At 36.2% G+C, this 17,621-nt stretch overlaps 2 protein-coding genes across 3 annotated transcripts in view; one reads left to right on the forward strand and one right to left on the reverse strand.

Moving 5' to 3' along the window:
* Positions 1-4,791, forward strand: part of Kmo (kynurenine 3-monooxygenase) — a 51,318-nt gene extending 46,527 nt beyond the window's left edge. Inside the window, exons 13-15 of the mRNA XM_047520626.1 lie at positions 1,782-1,883; positions 1,974-2,033; positions 3,095-4,791. Coding sequence (XP_047376582.1) covers positions 1,782-1,883; positions 1,974-2,033; positions 3,095-3,205 — 273 coding nt within the window. The 3' untranslated portion in view covers positions 3,206-4,791. The remainder of the gene's footprint in view (positions 1-1,781; positions 1,884-1,973; positions 2,034-3,094) is intronic.
* The window catches only part of Opn3 (opsin 3), a 45,173-nt gene continuing 31,589 nt past the window's right edge, over positions 4,038-17,621 (reverse strand). The window contains exons 2-4 of one of the 2 annotated variants that reach the window (XM_047520628.1): positions 12,414-12,733; positions 8,307-8,339; positions 4,038-6,310 (exon numbers count right to left, since the gene is read on the reverse strand). In XM_047520628.1, coding sequence (XP_047376584.1) covers positions 6,047-6,310; positions 8,307-8,339; positions 12,414-12,733 — 617 coding nt within the window. In that variant the 3' untranslated portion in view covers positions 4,038-6,046. Of the gene's footprint in view, positions 6,311-8,087; positions 8,340-12,413; positions 12,734-17,621 lie in introns of both variants that reach the window. The other variant, XM_047520627.1, reaches the window with a different exon arrangement.

Genomic DNA, 17,621 nt, shown 5'->3' on the forward strand with positions numbered 1-17,621 from the left:
TTTTTCTGTGTTCCAGCCCCATCTCATGCATGATGCCTAAGGATAGGTACAGACAAGAACACACACAGCATTCCTTACATATGGGTCAATTGTGACTATGTAGCTTTTCCATCTGCACTTCAGTGACATTAAGGAGGTAACAGAAACAACAAAATCTCTAATAATTCACCATCTCAAATATTAGACAGTAGAGTTAATAATATGCTACTTTAATGAAAATATAATGTGCAGATGTACTAATTATAGAGTCTAATAAATGTTAGCTGACCTTTCCATCCTTAACATTATAAACTGTATATTTAGAGTAGCACTGCATATACTTTGGAGCCTACGCACTGGATAAAATGTATAATAATACCAAAGAAATTCCTGGCCAGGATAGTTCTTTGAAAAAACACATTAACTCCATTTTAAATCAGTTGCATTGTCACAGGGCTGGGGCCTTCTAGGAAAATGAGGCCACATGAAAGCATTCCCCACCCACCTTCAAACCCTGATTCTTCCAGTCAAATCGGAAAGATTTGAGACATGTCACTCAGAGTAATAGGCATGAATTTATTTAAAAGGAATAGGAAAGGACATTAACAAGGGAGAGAGAAGGTCCTCTTAGAGAGATAAGGGATGGCATGTCTCTCCTGCCCTCCAGCTTTATTGGGGTTCCAGAGAAATTTCCAGAGAGTTGTACCCAGGTCCTCCTCATGACTTTTGACTGACAACAGGATGACATCAGACTTTCACATCCCCACTGCCCTGTCAACTCTACGTCACTCTGGCCCAGGCTGACTGGTTCTAATTGAAACTTGTTCTTACAGATTTTATGGATAGGGAGAATTATCCTTATGGCTCTGAGTTCTGGGATCTGGTCTACATAAGGTTCACAAAAACCCTCCTTCAGGGTAATGTGTTCTCGTTGGCACTTGGGGGCCTGCCTTTCTCCTGAAGTTTGCCTTTCTCAGGCAGTTTGCTGAGGAATGTAACGTATCTTGTGGATTTAGGCTAGGCATGGCTGCAGGTAAATTGTTTTTTAAAAAGTGAAATCCTGTGGGGGTCAGCACAGTGAGCCCTTTTATAGAATTATTCCTTTAACCTCATGTTCTCACTGTTCATATCTCTCTGTTCCCTATCAACATGAAAAGTTCATGACAAGTGATTGTGGTTATAGTTTTCAAATAATGGAAAGAAAAAGTTTACAAATTGAAGGAAGAGTATTACTGTTTTCCACCTCTCCTGAGGTCAAAAAGAAATAAAGGTACTTCAACTTGAGCATAATTGCATATGTGGTGAAGGAAGTTCGAGGAGATACTCAAATACTTTGTTGATGTATCTTGCCTGAGTCTTTAAAAACAGATGACAACAACAACACAGTATTTGTCGGGTATAAGGAATAAGAGATTGAGACAGACACAGCTTGAAACAATCCCTTGTTGCCATAAACAATATTACAAATCAACCAGGAAGCAACAGAAATTGTTCAATCTCTGAGTTCACAGATTATTCATAGGTCTGAATGATTTACCCAAGTTCTTTGCTGAAGTAGAGTTCTTATAGTGACCCCTGACATAAACAGACTTCCTTAATAGGTTTCGTGTGATCACTGTACATTTTCAAGATAATGTCTTTTACTACTGAAATTTCTTAAGAGATTGGGAATGACCACTATGAAAATGGGAATTGACTACCTGTGTCCAGCCTTGTGGTAAGTGGGAATGAAGAGTAATAATAAATGTAATACAGAAAGACATTTTGTTCAAGGTATTTTTTAAAAAAGACTCTTATTGCAGATGCGGGCTCATGTCAACTCCAGGTGGTTCATTTTTCAAAAGAACATAGAAAGGTTTCTTCATACGATTATGCCTTCTACCTTTATCCCTCTCTATACCATGGTAAGATCTGGATTTAAGACTTTCCCTCATTTTAAACCTTTGTTGGGCTATTAAAGAATACACAAGAATACTTTTAAAACTTCTCTACAGGTCGCCTTCTCCAGGATAAGATACCATGAGGCAATGCTGCGCTGGCATTGGCAAAAAAAGGTGGGAACAAATTTCACTACTTAAAAAAAAAACAAAAACTGATGTGTTGAAGTGTCACAGTGTTACGGTTATCTTGATTTCAGGAAGATACAGAAATGATGGAACAGGTACCAACTATTTGCCTTCCAAATAAAAACTGTCCTGAAAATACAGAGGGCAAGTGCCTACTGAACAACCTTACAAAGAAAAAGCACTAGAGAGCTTTTAAAGGGAAGGAATTTGGGGAAAAAACACTAAGACCAGTATTTTTTGACTTTTCTCTATATTTCGGCAATGTGATTTACTCTCGACCTTTTCATCCTGCAATATTCTTATGGGTTTAACTTGTACAATTGGACAAATCCAAAGCACTTATAAAACTCCATCCAGTTTTAATGCAATGCTGTGACACATTGGTTTTGGGAAGTTTACTCAGAGATACCATTAAATGGAATTCAAATTCCTAATGATCTGTTTTTTGCATGGATGAAATTATAAAAGTTCATCATTTTACTGAATGCATAGACATGGAGCTGGACATGGTAATAAGATTAGCAAGGGAGATAGGCAACTGCAGTGGAGAGGGCTATACTGCCCCTGGGGAGAACAAGTGGGTCAAAGAGGAGAAGGATGAAGAAACATGAGCAACACAGAGTTGGGAATATCAAGTATTTAAGTGGAGCTGGAAGGCAGCACATAGGTGTGAGAATGACCACTGGGGAAGCTGGAGAGGTAAGCTTGGGAGAAACCCAAGCACCAAAGAAGGCTCATAGGTTTGAATTTTAGAAAGGTCACTTTGCTGTAGGGAGAATGGGTTGGAAGAAATCAAGATTTGGCGGTACAACAATAAATAGGATCCCTGACCTCAAAAAGATAGAAGTATAAAAGGGAGAAAGAAGTAGCAGCAGACTTAGAATGCAGGACAGTAAGTGCAGAGATAGAAATCAGGTCATCCAATTTAATTGCTTCTTCAGGTTAAAGAACAAAAAGGAAAATGTACTCCTATGGGGTGTGTGAATAGAATCTATTTCATGATTTTAATTTCTGGATAAATGAAGTAAGAGTTCTTGCTGTCCTTACAGGTGATAAACAGAGGACTCTTCATCTTTGCATCGCTAATCACCATCGGTAGTTCCTACCTACTCTTGCGCTACATGCCACTGGGCCCTCTGGACTACCTGAGAAGACCATGAAACAGGAACTGCTTACTTTTAAAATTTGGTGCAGGTTAACCTGCAAACTCTATGGAGTCCCTAGAACGAATTCCCTATTTCATTAGCCAGTAATATAAAGGTCCAAAGGTAGCAAATGTTTGATTTCTTTGTGACCAAAATTAAAGATCAAAAATATATCTCCATTGCCATATTTAATTCACTATTGGAAGATTGTTGTCAGCATATAATTAAACTTAATGTTGAATCTCTGTGTTGCACTTACTCAGGAGTAGGGGAAATATCACTTTCTTAAAGTTTCAACAGGTAGCTTCCCTATCACATTTTACATGCTTAGGTTGGGTCATTCTAAATTTTAAAATGCAGTGACTAAGATCTCTCTCACTTCTCAAAAAGTAAGGCCCTGGAGGCCTCTGGGAAGGCACTTATCTTGTTTTTTATTGTCTTTTTTTTTTCTTTAAAGGACATAATAGACTCACAATAAGATTGACAACACCTGAAACTAAAAACATAACAGCTTGCCTAACATGTTAACTGAGCTTTTCATCGCCTGAATGGAGCTTGTAGAACTGCTGGGCTCAAATTTACTTGATAAAACTGAAAGTGTAAATGAAGGATCCAGGGAAGTTCCAAAGAGTTATAGAATGAATCTATTTTAGTTCATGGTTTTCAAATGCCAGTATGACCTTCTGAAGATAAGAAAAGGCCATTAATGCCATCATAAGTGAAGGATAAGAAAGGATTTTAATCATAAATTAAATATGTTTATATAAGAGAGTAGAAAGTAAACAAGGGAAGACAGTTTTTATAGAAATATGTACCCATATTTTATTCCATTTCAGACCCTCAGAAACAGTTTAGTAACTTGTTCTTGAACTACATACTACAACAGAACCAGCAATGAATTTGATTTTTTAAAAACGCATTTATTGAGATGTTTTCTTTGGTTTTTCCTTCTTCAAATAAGCCAACTGAGCCATTTAGAAGTCCTTCAGATATGATTAATTATAAAGATGTAACACTAAAAGGAGAGTCATCTAGGAAATAAAAAAATAAGCAATAAAATAAAATAATTCTGCATTTATTTTCTATATTGTCAAGACATCCTCAAGTCTTTGACACACTAATAATCCATGTTTAGTGTGTAGGGGAAGAAAGTAATACATTTTTCTTTTACCTATCTTAGGTCCATTGTCTGGGGCCCCTACAACAAAAGACAGATTAACAAGAGAAAAACAAACACAAACAGAAGTTTATTAACATATATCTCATATATACATGGGAGATGCCCAAAGAATAAGTACATCTCAAAGAGTTGGCTTAGAACTCCCTGGCTTCTATAGCATCTTCAACAAACAACAGCAAACTGCTAGAGAAGTGACAAGACAAAAGAAAAGGACTTTGAGTCTCTAGGGGCAGTAAATGTATAAAAGTTAATAAATGGGAGTTTGTTATGTAAATTCTTCTGGTGCTGTCTTCAGGCTGGTAAGTGTCTAAGTTGTTTCTGGTGATGGACCTTGTCCTTCCTCATAGAGGAGAGAAGGATGCCTTTGTAAATGTATATCCCGAGTTTAGGCAAATAGGAGACCAGAGAGCTTTTCTTTCTTCCTTCCTTCTTCCTTCCTTCCTTCCTTCCTTCCTTCCTTCCTTCCTTCCTTCCTTCCTTCCTTCCTTCCTTCCTTCCATCCTTCCTTCCTCCCTTCCTTTACAGGGATTTATATAGGGGTACCTAACCACTGAGTCACATCCCTGCCCTTTTTATTTTGAGACAGGGTCTCATTAAGTTACTTAGGGTTTCGCTAAGTTACTGAGACTGGCTTTGAACTCGTAATCCTCCTGCCTCAGCTTCTGAAGTCACTGGGAGAGCTTTCCTTATATCACTTCTCAACTGTCTTCAGGTCAAAGTAATCTTTATGCAAAATGGGACATATGCTACCCACAGGTAACATATTCCGGTGTCCTAAAAGTCTAAACAATGGCCCATAGAAAAATGGCCTCTTCACTAACACTGACCATCAGTTATCCAGCGGACTGATGGGCACTTAAACAACACTTAAACACTTATTTTCATCCCTATTCAACTGTAAGTTAGTTTACTTATTTGGAATTCCTTTTCTGAATCCAGATCCCTTGGCAAAATTGTGGGGAAGTATTAAAAGGAAATGATAACCCTGCCCTCGCACTTGAAATGAAATAGAGGAGATACTGCTTTGTTATCTACATCATCTTCACCATGTATGTTTTCTAATATTGCGTAATTAACCACACACTATGATTACCTTGAAGTCATCTTATTCTCTTTGCTGTGATGCTTCTTAGTAGTATCTTCTGGAACTTGCTCAGCAGCATGTTAGTATGAAGCTTTTCTTTATCATACTACATATGTAATAGCAGTCTTTTGTTTTGGATTGATTTTCATCCTAGAATTATTCCTTTGATAAATTTAATTTGGTCATACAACATGACTCAATAGGACCCAACACTACTGAGAATTCAAGAAGGTCTAGCTATTTCATACATATGCACGAGACAAATTTACTTTTACAATGAAATAGTTTTGAGAAAAAATGTATTATGTCCTTTGGCAAACAGTTATTCAAAAATACATTTGAAATGAAAATTTCCAACACATTAGAAGATGATGGTGCCTGATGCCCATCTTGTGCCACGAATGGTTTTTCATTATGTAAAGCACCCATTGATTAAAAGAATTTGTCTTGCTTGTTGAGGACAGAGAACATGGGTAACTCAGATTTCCTGCTGTGTCACAGAAATTCTGTTGATATTACATAAAATGGGAATTCCAGAGCAATCCTCGTAAGTCCAAATGTGCTGTTCCATCTAAGGCTCCATCTATCATTTCTATAAAGGACGAACTTGGATTACATCAACTTTGGACCCATTGGTTCTATTACTGTCATCAACTGATAGTGATTCGTCACTGGTGATGATAAAAACAATGGAAGAAGAGTTAAAAGTCACTTTCTTCTTTGGCCTTTCCCCATCTTTCTGTGACACCACAATGGGTCTGATCTGCATTTCATTTCCAACTGCTGGTAGGTCTTTAGCAGGTTGCTGGCACCTCAGCAGGCGGGAACACAGGAGCTGCAAAAGGGATCTTCGAAACTGGGTAGAGGAAAAAAAGAAAGTTGATTATTAAGTAAAAACTTGGCTCTTAAGCTAGGTTAACATTCAATAAAATTAGTTGAGCTTAATTTGGACTGTGTTTTTTTTAAATTTTTTAAATTTTTATTTTTTGCTATTGTTTTTGTTGTTCGTTAGCTGATGCAGGGTACAGTTACATGGTAAGGCTCAGATCTACCTAAGTCATTCTGGAGTTTTATGTCTTTTATTATAATTCTTATCAACTAGACAACATAGGACTATTTTAGTATCTTATAATCCTTATAGGTTCAATGTTCATGCACCTTTTGTGAGGGTGGTCTGTTTATTTTGCTTTGTCTGTTTATTGAAGGGATTTTGAACATGAATTCAGTCCACAAACATTCAGTCAGCTGTAAACAGCAAAGACACAACCTTTCCTTTTAGAATTCACAGCTTAAGGGACTCATGAATGTTCCTTTAACCCGTTAAGTCCTAAGTTTTCAATTCTGCAGTCATAATAGATATTCAAATATTATTTCAAAGTTACTATATTGGTAACATATTGCTCAATTTAAGTTTTTTATGTGTTCCACATCTGGGACAATGGGTTAATTAGGTAGAGAATTTTTTAAAATCAAAATTATTAATCAGTTGGGGAAAATATACTACAGCTAGGAGTGTTAATGTTAACCGACACATATGATTCTTCTCAGTGTCCTGTGTACAACACTGAACCAACATCTCAGTCCTTTCAGGGACTCCTCTCTGCTCTTCCTCTTCTACAAGAAACTTGGTGACCAAGTTCTGAACATGGGAACATCACAAAATGGAAGGGAATGAATATCCCTTAATGACTGCACAGAACAGATCTCATCTCCATCAAAATACATCAGATGGTGAACTCTGACAAGCAATAAACCCTCTTTCTGTACTAATCCACTGAAATATTGGGGTTGTTTGTTACATTAGTAAGTCTACCATGAACCACAAAACATATAAATAAAAGTTTATTGAATTGTTTAGAATAAAATGAAAGTTTGATACATGGGTTTTCCCAGCTCAAGATACATCAACCAAATGTAATAAATAGCTACCTTGATTCCTGTCTTCTTTGACCTCTCAATTATAAGCAAGCTTCCATTTAGTTTATATTCATATTTTATAATATTTATGTGCTTGAGTATTTATTCCCCAAAACTTGTTTGGTAAGTCAGGCTCAGTGCTATTATTATAAGGGTTACACAGAGTATCTGTACCAAAAAAAGAAATGTTTTCTCATATAAATGGAAAGCTTCTCATGGACAAGAACCATTGTCTTATCTGTTTTTGTTTATTGTATCATTTAGACTTTCTGTTTAAAGCAAGCTCCCAGGAAACAGAAACATCAGGATCATTTGGGAGCTTGTTATAAATGCAGAATATTGGGCACTGAGACATACTGAATCAGAATATGCATTTTTCACAATATTTTCAGATGTGGTATACACATAAGAAAGTTTAGAAGCTCTCATAGCCCATTGATTGAAAGAAAGGGTACAACAAATAATTGTTAGTGAATGCATTTAAAATTTGCCTACTGAGGTTGTGGTCCTTCATTTCATAACCCACAAATAAAGTAAAGAATAAGACTAGAATTATTATTTTCTTTGGCAATATTCAGCATTTCTTCCTAAATCCTTTACTTTTTTATAGAATCCTTGATTTGGATTTTTATCATTGAAGTGGTTCTGAATTACCTCTATAAAAGTATTATATTTTCCAATCCCTCCCCTATGGTGAAATCAATTACAAAGCTTACCTTTCTGATCATGCAGATATAAATAACTGGATTGTATACAGAGCTAGATTTAGCAAAGAGATTAGAAACAATAGATACTGTTGGAGTGACCCGTTGTCCATAACCATTAGCCACTAAGAAACAGATCACAATATAAGGCATCCAGCAGATCAGGAAGGTGAAGACCATCACGAAGCACATTTTGGCCAATTTCTTTTCGTATTTTAAAATCTTGATCACCTGGATTGTCTGAAGATCTTCAACACAGCGAAGCTGCAGAAAGGAGAAAGAAAGGAAAGGGTTGAGAAATGAAAGAATCATTTTCTTTTGCTGTTTTTAATAATATATGCAATTAACATTATTGGCCCTGCCTTAATGGGGAGGACTGGAAGGGATCCTGGGAGGTTGACTTGTGAACCAAGCCCTGCAGCTGGGCAGAGCCCTCATCTCTCCGACTCTCAGTCTCTTCAAATACAGTAGGATTGAACTAAATAGTATCTTACATCCTTTCATGGGTTTTAATACTTTTCTAATTTGTTTAATAAGAAATGAAGTAAATTATTCTGCCTAGATCGTCAAAAAGACACCATGGGTCATGATAAAATGGAAACAATTTCTCCCTGATCAGGAAAGTCTTCTATCCAGAGCATTAATTGGCAAATTCTCAAATCAGGCAACAAACCCATGTCATGTCAGGAGTTCTGCACAGTTAAGCCTACAGCTGGTCTTAATCCCCAAATAGTTCTTGCTGGGAACTACTGTGTTTTTCAATTCATTGCTAATAACTATAAACTAATGAGTGGGATTTGGTGAGGAACTTCTTTATGGTTGGTTTCATCAGAGGCTTATTTGCAGAGGGCAACACTTGATAAAACTCAGGGTGCCTCATTCTTCTAAAATCAGCAGCTCTACTAGTTTGTCCTCATTAAAAGTATTGAGGAGTAATCATGTAAAGTTAGAAAGTTCTTTGAGTTTCTTGCATAAGATATTCTGTAGACATTTCTCTTATTGTTATCATAAATGGGCTATTAAGGGGAGGGAAAGCATATTTCTGCATACCAAAATATATTCTTAAGTAAAAGTGGTTTTTCTGAACACAGTAAGAAGTTACACTAATTTTGCTACAAAATATAAATACTTTATACATTGATTTTAAAAGAAAAATATCTGGCATACTATTGATACTTCATCTTGGATAGTTTTAAACTGGGAAATTTATTATATTTCAACAAACTCTTACATGAATCTTTTAGTTCTAGCATTATCATAAAAGCTAAGGGAAAATTGCAGAAAGAAATTATTAAATGTGCTCATTGTGTTAAAGTATATATTTGAATTGATATCCTTAAATTATTGATATCATCTAAATTTTACTTAAACTATTTTCACATTAAATTCACATATTCAGATTGACAAAGAATAGAGGGAAACACAAAAATTAAAATGTTTGATTTTTTAAAATAGAATTAAATTTCTGGTATTATTACTATCTGTATGTACAATTCTATTTCAAAAGAAACTATTTTACTGAATGTGATAGGATATTTTTCTATTTTTCAGAATGCTACTCTTTTGGGGGAAGGTGTCCCTCCTTCCAGTTTATAGAAATGTTGTGGGGTTCTGGTAGAAGCTCTAGATTGAAATCAGACAATCTGGATTCATACCACTTTTGTCCCAGTGTGATATGGAACAAGTCAATTACCCTCTCCAGAAATAAAGATGAAAAGAAGTTTAAAACAGTTCATGAGAATTAACAGAAACTAAGTTCCAGTTTCATCACATGTATGTGAAACTAAATTGTGCAGTTGTTTCTGAGATTATTTAGTTATATTTGAAATATTATAGAGACCAACATACTATATGCACTTTAATGTTTCTATAAGATATTTATAATCATCATTTTCGACTCTTCGGACTTTCAATTAGCTAGTATATAATCACATCTCAATTATCTTTTCTCCAAGCCCCCATTGTCTAGGTCCCATTGGTTTTATCTGTACTGTTTTCTGGGCAAGTCAATCTCTCACCATTTATCAAAGCAGAATGCTCACTTATCATTTTAGAATTGTGTACATGCTAAAGAAGTTAATTTAAGCAAATGTTGTTCTGTATTCCCCCAGAAATAAGGAGACGGTCCTAACTAATGTTTCAGATTATTTGGGTTTGTATTTGTGAACTTTCCATGATGATTTTTCAATCTTTTTGAACTTTTAATTTCAACATTCTCATTATTTCTTGACTCGTCATTCAAATTTTTTTCCATTTAAGAGTTCTACTTCATGTCTCACCCTTTTTATTCAACCATTTGTGTGTGTTTTTCAAAATTACTGTGGACAAAGCAAAAGCACATGCACAAATTTGTCCTAAAAAATAAACCACTTAAGAAAAATTATCCAGAATTCCCTCTAGCAGTGTTAACTTCCTAATATAAATGGCTAATGCCTTGTGCTTATTGACCTAGACACCTGAAGATCTTAAAAAAAAAAAAAAATTCACACAAGTCCTATTCTGGATGAATAGCTATGTCACCACTATTGTTAATGAGTCACCCCTCTTTGAATTGGGGAATAGAGGCAAATTATGTGTACTCACTGAATTCTCTGTTGAGGAAATATCACAATCTAAAATCAAATTTCTTTACATTTTTACCACTTCTCCTGTCTTTCCCTCTCTATGCCCTCTGTAATTCATTCCAAAAATAGTGACTGATCACTTCTTATAGGCAGGTACAGTTTCAGCTACAGAGATTCAGCCTCTGCTCTTCAACAGGTGATTCACATGAGGGAAGGAAGCGAGAAGGACTCTGGGAGCACACAGGCTGGATAACCAATCCCAAGGGTGGGTTAGAGTAGGAAACCCTGAGCACAGCCTTCTAGGGAGAGGAGGAATTGGCCACGTAGGAGGAGCGACATCACACAGAAAGAGGATGTGCTAAAGCAGAGGTGAAAACACCAAGTGTCAGGTTCTGGGAATAAGAAATGCTACAGTTGGCTGGAGCCTGAGGTGGCAAGAGGAAAGGCGTGTAAAGAAATAAGGCTGGACCAGTAGATGGGAGATGTCATGTAGGACCTGCTAGTCATACTCAAAGGCTTTATTGTCGACCATGAAAGCAGTGGAAAAGAGAAAGAAACAGGAAGAGGGGAGAGATTGAAAAGTTAAAAAATAAAATCATTACACTTGAGAGAGGTCCCTGGGAAAGAGAATGGGATGGAAGGGACTTGGGGGGACAATCAGAATTTAGAATTAGCATGGTCCTGGGGGACTTCCTTTGTCACTCCACAACTGAAGAGAGACATCTAAGAAATAGTGTGAACGTAGACATCTAGATAAAGGGAGGCAGGGAGATGAGAAGTCCTCTCAGGCTTTATTTCTTCTAATAGATAAGAAGAGTGATTATTTAATGAGGAGGAACAATAGGGAAAATATTATTTAATGATTATTTAATGAGGAGGAACAATAGGGAAAATATTAAAATGAAAATTGAGGATTTTGATAGCCATGGTATGAGATAGTGAACCCTGTAGGGATACAAAGATTCTAGACAGGGCTGAGAGATCTGAGTCTAAGTGATCTTTCCTCCAGCTCCTCTTTACATTTTGCCTACAGGCTTGGAGGAAACAATTGAATTGATCCAGGGATTTTTTTTTTTTTTTTCACCAATGAAATGGGTGTAAATAAAGCAAGTAGAAATGTAGCACTTGAGGGTTTACAGGGATGCCTGGAACTAGGTTCGGTTTAAAACAAAAGGTAAAAGTTAGAGGTGTTTGAAAGAGTAAACAAGAGACTAGAGTGTTCTAGTGAAAGAAGAGAGCAGGTGGAGTGGGATGGAGTAGTAAGGAAACCATATCTGGCTGAAGTTGGAGACTGGGACACAGAGCATGCCCAGATCAAAAAGTGCTTGCTGCCTCCCAACTGTAACCTATTTGTGATCAGGTCTGGTCCTTTATAGCTCTAATGTGATTTCCAGTACCATTCTGTTGTAGTGATTTCATGGAAATCACATTTTTTTTTTTGAAAAAAAAAAAAAAAATCATGAGAAGCATGAAATTCCCTTTGTAGAGTTCCTAAATTCTAAGAGTGTTCCACAATGTAAGGCTGTGTTGTTGTTGAGTTTGTCTGTCCAGAACCCTTTTCTGTCCTTCTTTTGATGTAGAGAAAGTGTTATTCCTCATTTATCTTTTCATGGAGTGACTCAGAGTGCAAAATTCTGCCAAATGGAATGTCTCCTAGAGTTACTGCAATTTTGGGCAACTACCCATCATGTAGGAAGTGTTTGATTTTTTTCCACCCAAAATATTCTGCTCTGGACATGTTTTGGGGGAGAGTCATTTGTGGACTTCAACTCACCATTCGAATGGAATACAGAATATGGCCATAGCAGTGGGCTATGACACCCACAGGCACCACCAAGCAGCCAAGAAATAAGAAGAGCACAAAGGAGGAATCGTTGGCATCCTTGGATTTCCAGTCCACAGTGCAGCCTAGTCCATGGATGTCTAGGATGTACCTGTTCCAGCCCAGGAGAGGTGCTCCTGCCCATGCCAATGAGTACAGCCAGATGTAGGTAATGGCCCTCCAGGCCCAGGAAAAATTGATCACTCTGGCATGGACCACACGAATATAACGTTCATAGGCCAGCACAGTTAGGGTGGCAATGGAAACAATGCCTGCAAGAAGAGAAAGTAGAAAAGTATAGCATGCTGCAGGGGAAAACAGACATAAGAGGACTGACATTCTTAACTGGAAATACCATATGGAGTATATGAGACCAATGGAGGGCTCTAGAAGTTAAAAGATCCAAGGGTAATAATGCCCCAAATTCCCCAGGAAATTCAATCAGAAGTGTATTTACCTCTAAAACAAAATGTAGAATCGAAAATAGCATGTGAATTGTAGTGGGACAAAAAAAAAAGTCCTAAAATCAGGCCTTTCCCAATGAGGTCACTATTGCATTAAATTTTCTGCCGAAGAGAAACTAGAGTGAGGCAGGAGAGGCTCTCCTTTAGTTCTGCCTTCTCTCTGCTATTAAAGTCAAAATGGGTTCCACGAACTTCAGAATGGCTATTCAGGGTGAGATGGTGCACAGGGCTGCCTTAACCTCACCACTAGAATGTCAGCATAGGAACTGTTACCTTGCAAGTCTTGCTGATAAGGTGGGGAAAGTCTTTGTTCCCATGTTCTTCATTTAAACCTCTATTTTGCAACAAATGCACTTTAACAATATCATTTGTATATTTCTATGTTGCTCCTGAGTGATTTATTTGCGCAGCAAGCACCTATTGAGCACCTACTGTGTTGTCAGTCACTGCACCAATGATGACTAAGAGGCAGAGCTCCAGATGTCTGAAGGGAATGTACATGTGTGAACAACTATAATGCTTAAAGATGGCCAAATTCTACAATGTGAAACAACATACAGGAGGCACAAAAAAGGAAACATTTGTGTACAAGGCAGGAGAAGCACATTCCAGGAAGAATAAAGAATTGGGTACCAGAGAATGAAGGTGTAAAAGGGTAAGAAGGGTCCATTAAAGATGAGAATATTTGGATACCCTAGAATCAGAGGACATAGAGAAATTTAGAGAGGCAGATGTAACCACTCTGAGAAAGGCTCATAGTTGTTAGATGAGATTTTTAAAAAACCTTTTCCCATAGGAAACAGTCAATTTTTAAATCTCCTATTCTCTTGTTCTATTTAAGCATGAAAATAACAGAGTTAAATTATCTTCCTTCTTTTGCTTCAGAAAGGACACTCATTCCAGCAGTAATATAGAACTTGAAACACAGCCCAGGAGTATAGAAACCAGCTTGAAGGCTATGCAGCAGTCCAGGCAGGATATATGGGCCCCAACTAGGGTATCATTAAAGGCCACAAAAGTGAAATCTGGGTTCCAGAGACATTTAGCAATTAGTATCAATAGAATCCTTCTGCTTATTAAACAAGTGTAATGAAGGAGAGAGAGGAGTAAAAAAAATAACTTGGAAATTTCTAACCTGTCTAACAAGTAGAGATTGATTACATTAACCAATAAAAGCTACAAGGTACATGAACAGATAAAGGGAAGAAAATGAATTGGGAGCTCCCTAGAACACATCAACATAGGTATTTGTTGAAGGAGAGGATGGAGAGAAGTTGAAGAAAAATGGCTCTAAATTAAGAATAAGACTGGTCTTCTAGAAGTAGGTAAAAGTATGTTGGAGGATGAGGTTATTAAGAGGCCTGGGGCAAGTCCTAGCTCCTGCTAAGTAGCTCTGTAACTTCTGACAAATCATACAACCTCTTCCAGCCTTAGTTTTTATTTTCATAAAATTTAAGATCCATTCACTTTATAAGGTTATAAGATTTTGTGACTCTGCTATTATAAAAGTATGAAATGAAGAGGACCTTGACTAGAAAGAAATTGGTAAAACAGTTAATATTCATTTATACGTGATAGGTGTATTTGTTTGTTTTTGTATGTGGTGGTACAGAGAGCAATATTATTCTGAGAATTCGATATATATGGTATACAGCAAATATTCATTGAATAAATAAAAGAATGTTTACTAAATACTTTAGTGAATAGAAGAAGATTGGGTTTTGGAATACAGGGTAAGTAAACACTTATAGAAAGTAGTGATAATAGCAAATAATGGACTAAAATTCAAATTATAAAAAGTAATTATGAGGACAAGGAAAGCATCAAATTAGATGTTCTGCCTTTGGAAATATATTTTTACTTTATTAATTTTTATCTAAAGAGTGATAGCCTTTCTTTAATTACATTCCTAGAAGGAAATCTAGAAACCTAAAGTTGGTGATGTAATTCTAATGAAGTATTGTTGATTTCTTTTGTTTATAAACTTTCTTATTAAATATAATGGCATTTACTTTTATAAATGACTTTAAATGTGAAAACATGGTTTGGCCTTCAACTTTAAGTTAATTTACAATGAATATGATTTAGTCCTTCACAGGCAAGAAATCTTAGTGCAAATGATCGCACTGTTGTACATTAGTAAATCTCAACGTATATTAAAGATGAATAAATGAATTCTTAGGGTAAGTGCAGTAAGCTGATATAATAAGCTTGTATGCCCTACGATTATGTTCACATATTCATTCCTTCATTCATTTAGTCATTAACTATTGCTTATCTACATATATCAATTATTATTCTAGAAAATAGATGTAAAGAGGTAAGTGAAAATAAATGCCTCATGGAATTTGAAGTCTAGTGAGTAGGAGAGATAATTTAAAAAACAAATAAATAAATTAGTGCAATGAAGTAAAGAGAATACAGAGATAGGAAAAAACATAAGGCATGGCAGGAGAGGACAGGCAGAGGGATGCAATGGTACTGTCAGTTTGCCACAACTGCATATGAAAATATTCAGCATTGTGATGAGATGATGTACTAAAGGTTAGTGAATTTTTCCTTCTGATTGTTTAGGTCAAAAATATTTTTTAATCTCTTAGTATAGTTTTTGTCCATAACTGTGCAGTGCCTGGTTACAAATACCTGTATTGACTAATAATGACAGGTTAATACCAACCTATGAAGAGCAGACCTTGAATTTCTCAGGCCCTCCAGATGGCCTGCGTGTATAAATGAATGACAATGGGAGACTGTTTTGGTTTTCAAGGGTTACCCATTTGAAATTATTTCAACTACATCTTCCTTGCAAAATATGCAGCAGCTTCCCTCTCCTCATGAACACTTTATTTGGGTTCTGAGTTAAAACTATTTGCTATATTCTATTTGGTTTTCGGAACACACCATGGGAGGTTGAGAATGAAAGATCTGTTTTACAGTAACTTTCCATACACACACATTTTAGTCAGCCTAGGAGCCCATTTATTCCATGTGTGCATCTGTATCCCTTAGTACTATGGAAAGAAAAGGGAAAGATGACCACTGCAACAGGGCACCAATTTTACACCAGACTCCAGGATAATCTTTCTACGTTGGTATCCCTCCTTCTGGAAAAAGAGGTCAGTGACTCAAAAGGGCTAAGGAACCAACAGGTGGTGGAGATAGTTTTGGGAACCCAGTGCTGATTTCAAAATTTATAATTTTGCCTTTACATCACCTGCTATGACTTCTCCTTTCCCATGATTTTACTGGGGTTGGAGCAATGTTCCAATTCTCCCTGTAAAGTTGCAGAATAATCAGGTATGCATGTAGCGCCCATCACTATGCTGAGTAGTGAAGCCAGAATTAAAGACAGGCAGTTAGTGTAGAATAAATAATCGGGTTGAATTGAGAAAATGGAGGCCGATCTGAAAAGGAATTAGAGATACATGGTCCCTATCCTGGAGTAGACTACAGTACTGTGTTTTAATAAAGCCAAGACTAACTCATACACAACATTAGAGGACAATGTAAAAGAATACATAATCATATGTTAGGTGTCTGGTGCTAGAACAAATCAGAAAAAGTAGACCTCAGTGACTGTGTTGTGAGGTGACTTCGTTAAGAGATGAAAGTTAAAATGGGTCATAAAAATAACAGACTGGGTGTTAGGATTGGGTAATCATTCTGGCTAGAAGAGCAACTTGTACAAAGGCAAAGTCAGCTTCCTTGAATTCTTTCTTGCAAGGGTGCCTTGGTCTAGGCATGGAGCCACGACTGAGAGGTGAGAAGCTGATCACAACTCCCCTGGCTATCAGTGGTCTACAGCAGGAATCTTCAAATTGTTTTCCTAGCATTTTCCCCTAATCAAATTTTGAAAAGCAATGTACATGCTCAGATATTTAAAGGGTAGCATCTATATTTTTTAAATATTAAGTTTAAAGTATTATGTAATATAAATATCAGCTTTTTAAAACAAAATTATTACCTCACTCTTATAAATATGTCCAAATATATCTAATGATTCATAAATATATTAGTGATTTCATATACATATATATCCCTATGTATATGTGTGTATATGTTTATATATAAATATATATAACAATGACCATTCATGTAAACTTACATATCCATTCCACTTTTTTCCTAAAATTTTTATCTCAAAGAAATATGTTGGTATGGCTGAGAGATTTTAAATTGTCTATTGAATTCTGAAAAGTTATACTTTGAAGTTGAAATTTTAAAAGTTCCTGCACAGTAAGGTTCTAAGTCTTTAAAAAAAATTCTTATAAGAGTTTTCAATTTATATAGAAATAATTAAATTGAGTTATAATTTATTACTATATAATTAATTGATCAAAATATTTTGTTACACATTAAAAGTAAAAAATTTAATCAGAAATACACTTCTTAAAGAGATCAGTGTGGTTTCCCTCGCTGCAAAGACTGTTATCTATCCATGGTTATACTATTACTACTACCTAAATGGATGTAGGATCAATTCTACTTCTATTTATAAAGTTAAAGAGAGATTTCTTGATTATACACATACACCCCAACGTAATATAGGGGGACAAATAGATGAGGGTGGTGTGAATATGAGGATTAAAAGAATAATTCTATAAAATGAGCCCACTGTATTGACCTCCTCACCCCACCCACCACTAGCTTCCTTTGTCAAAAAGCAATCGGCCTATAGCTCTACCTGGCCTGAGGG

The sequence above is a fragment of the Sciurus carolinensis genome, chromosome 12 (genome assembly GCF_902686445.1).
Source record: "Sciurus carolinensis chromosome 12, mSciCar1.2, whole genome shotgun sequence".
Classification (NCBI taxonomy): domain Eukaryota; kingdom Metazoa; phylum Chordata; class Mammalia; order Rodentia; family Sciuridae; genus Sciurus; species Sciurus carolinensis.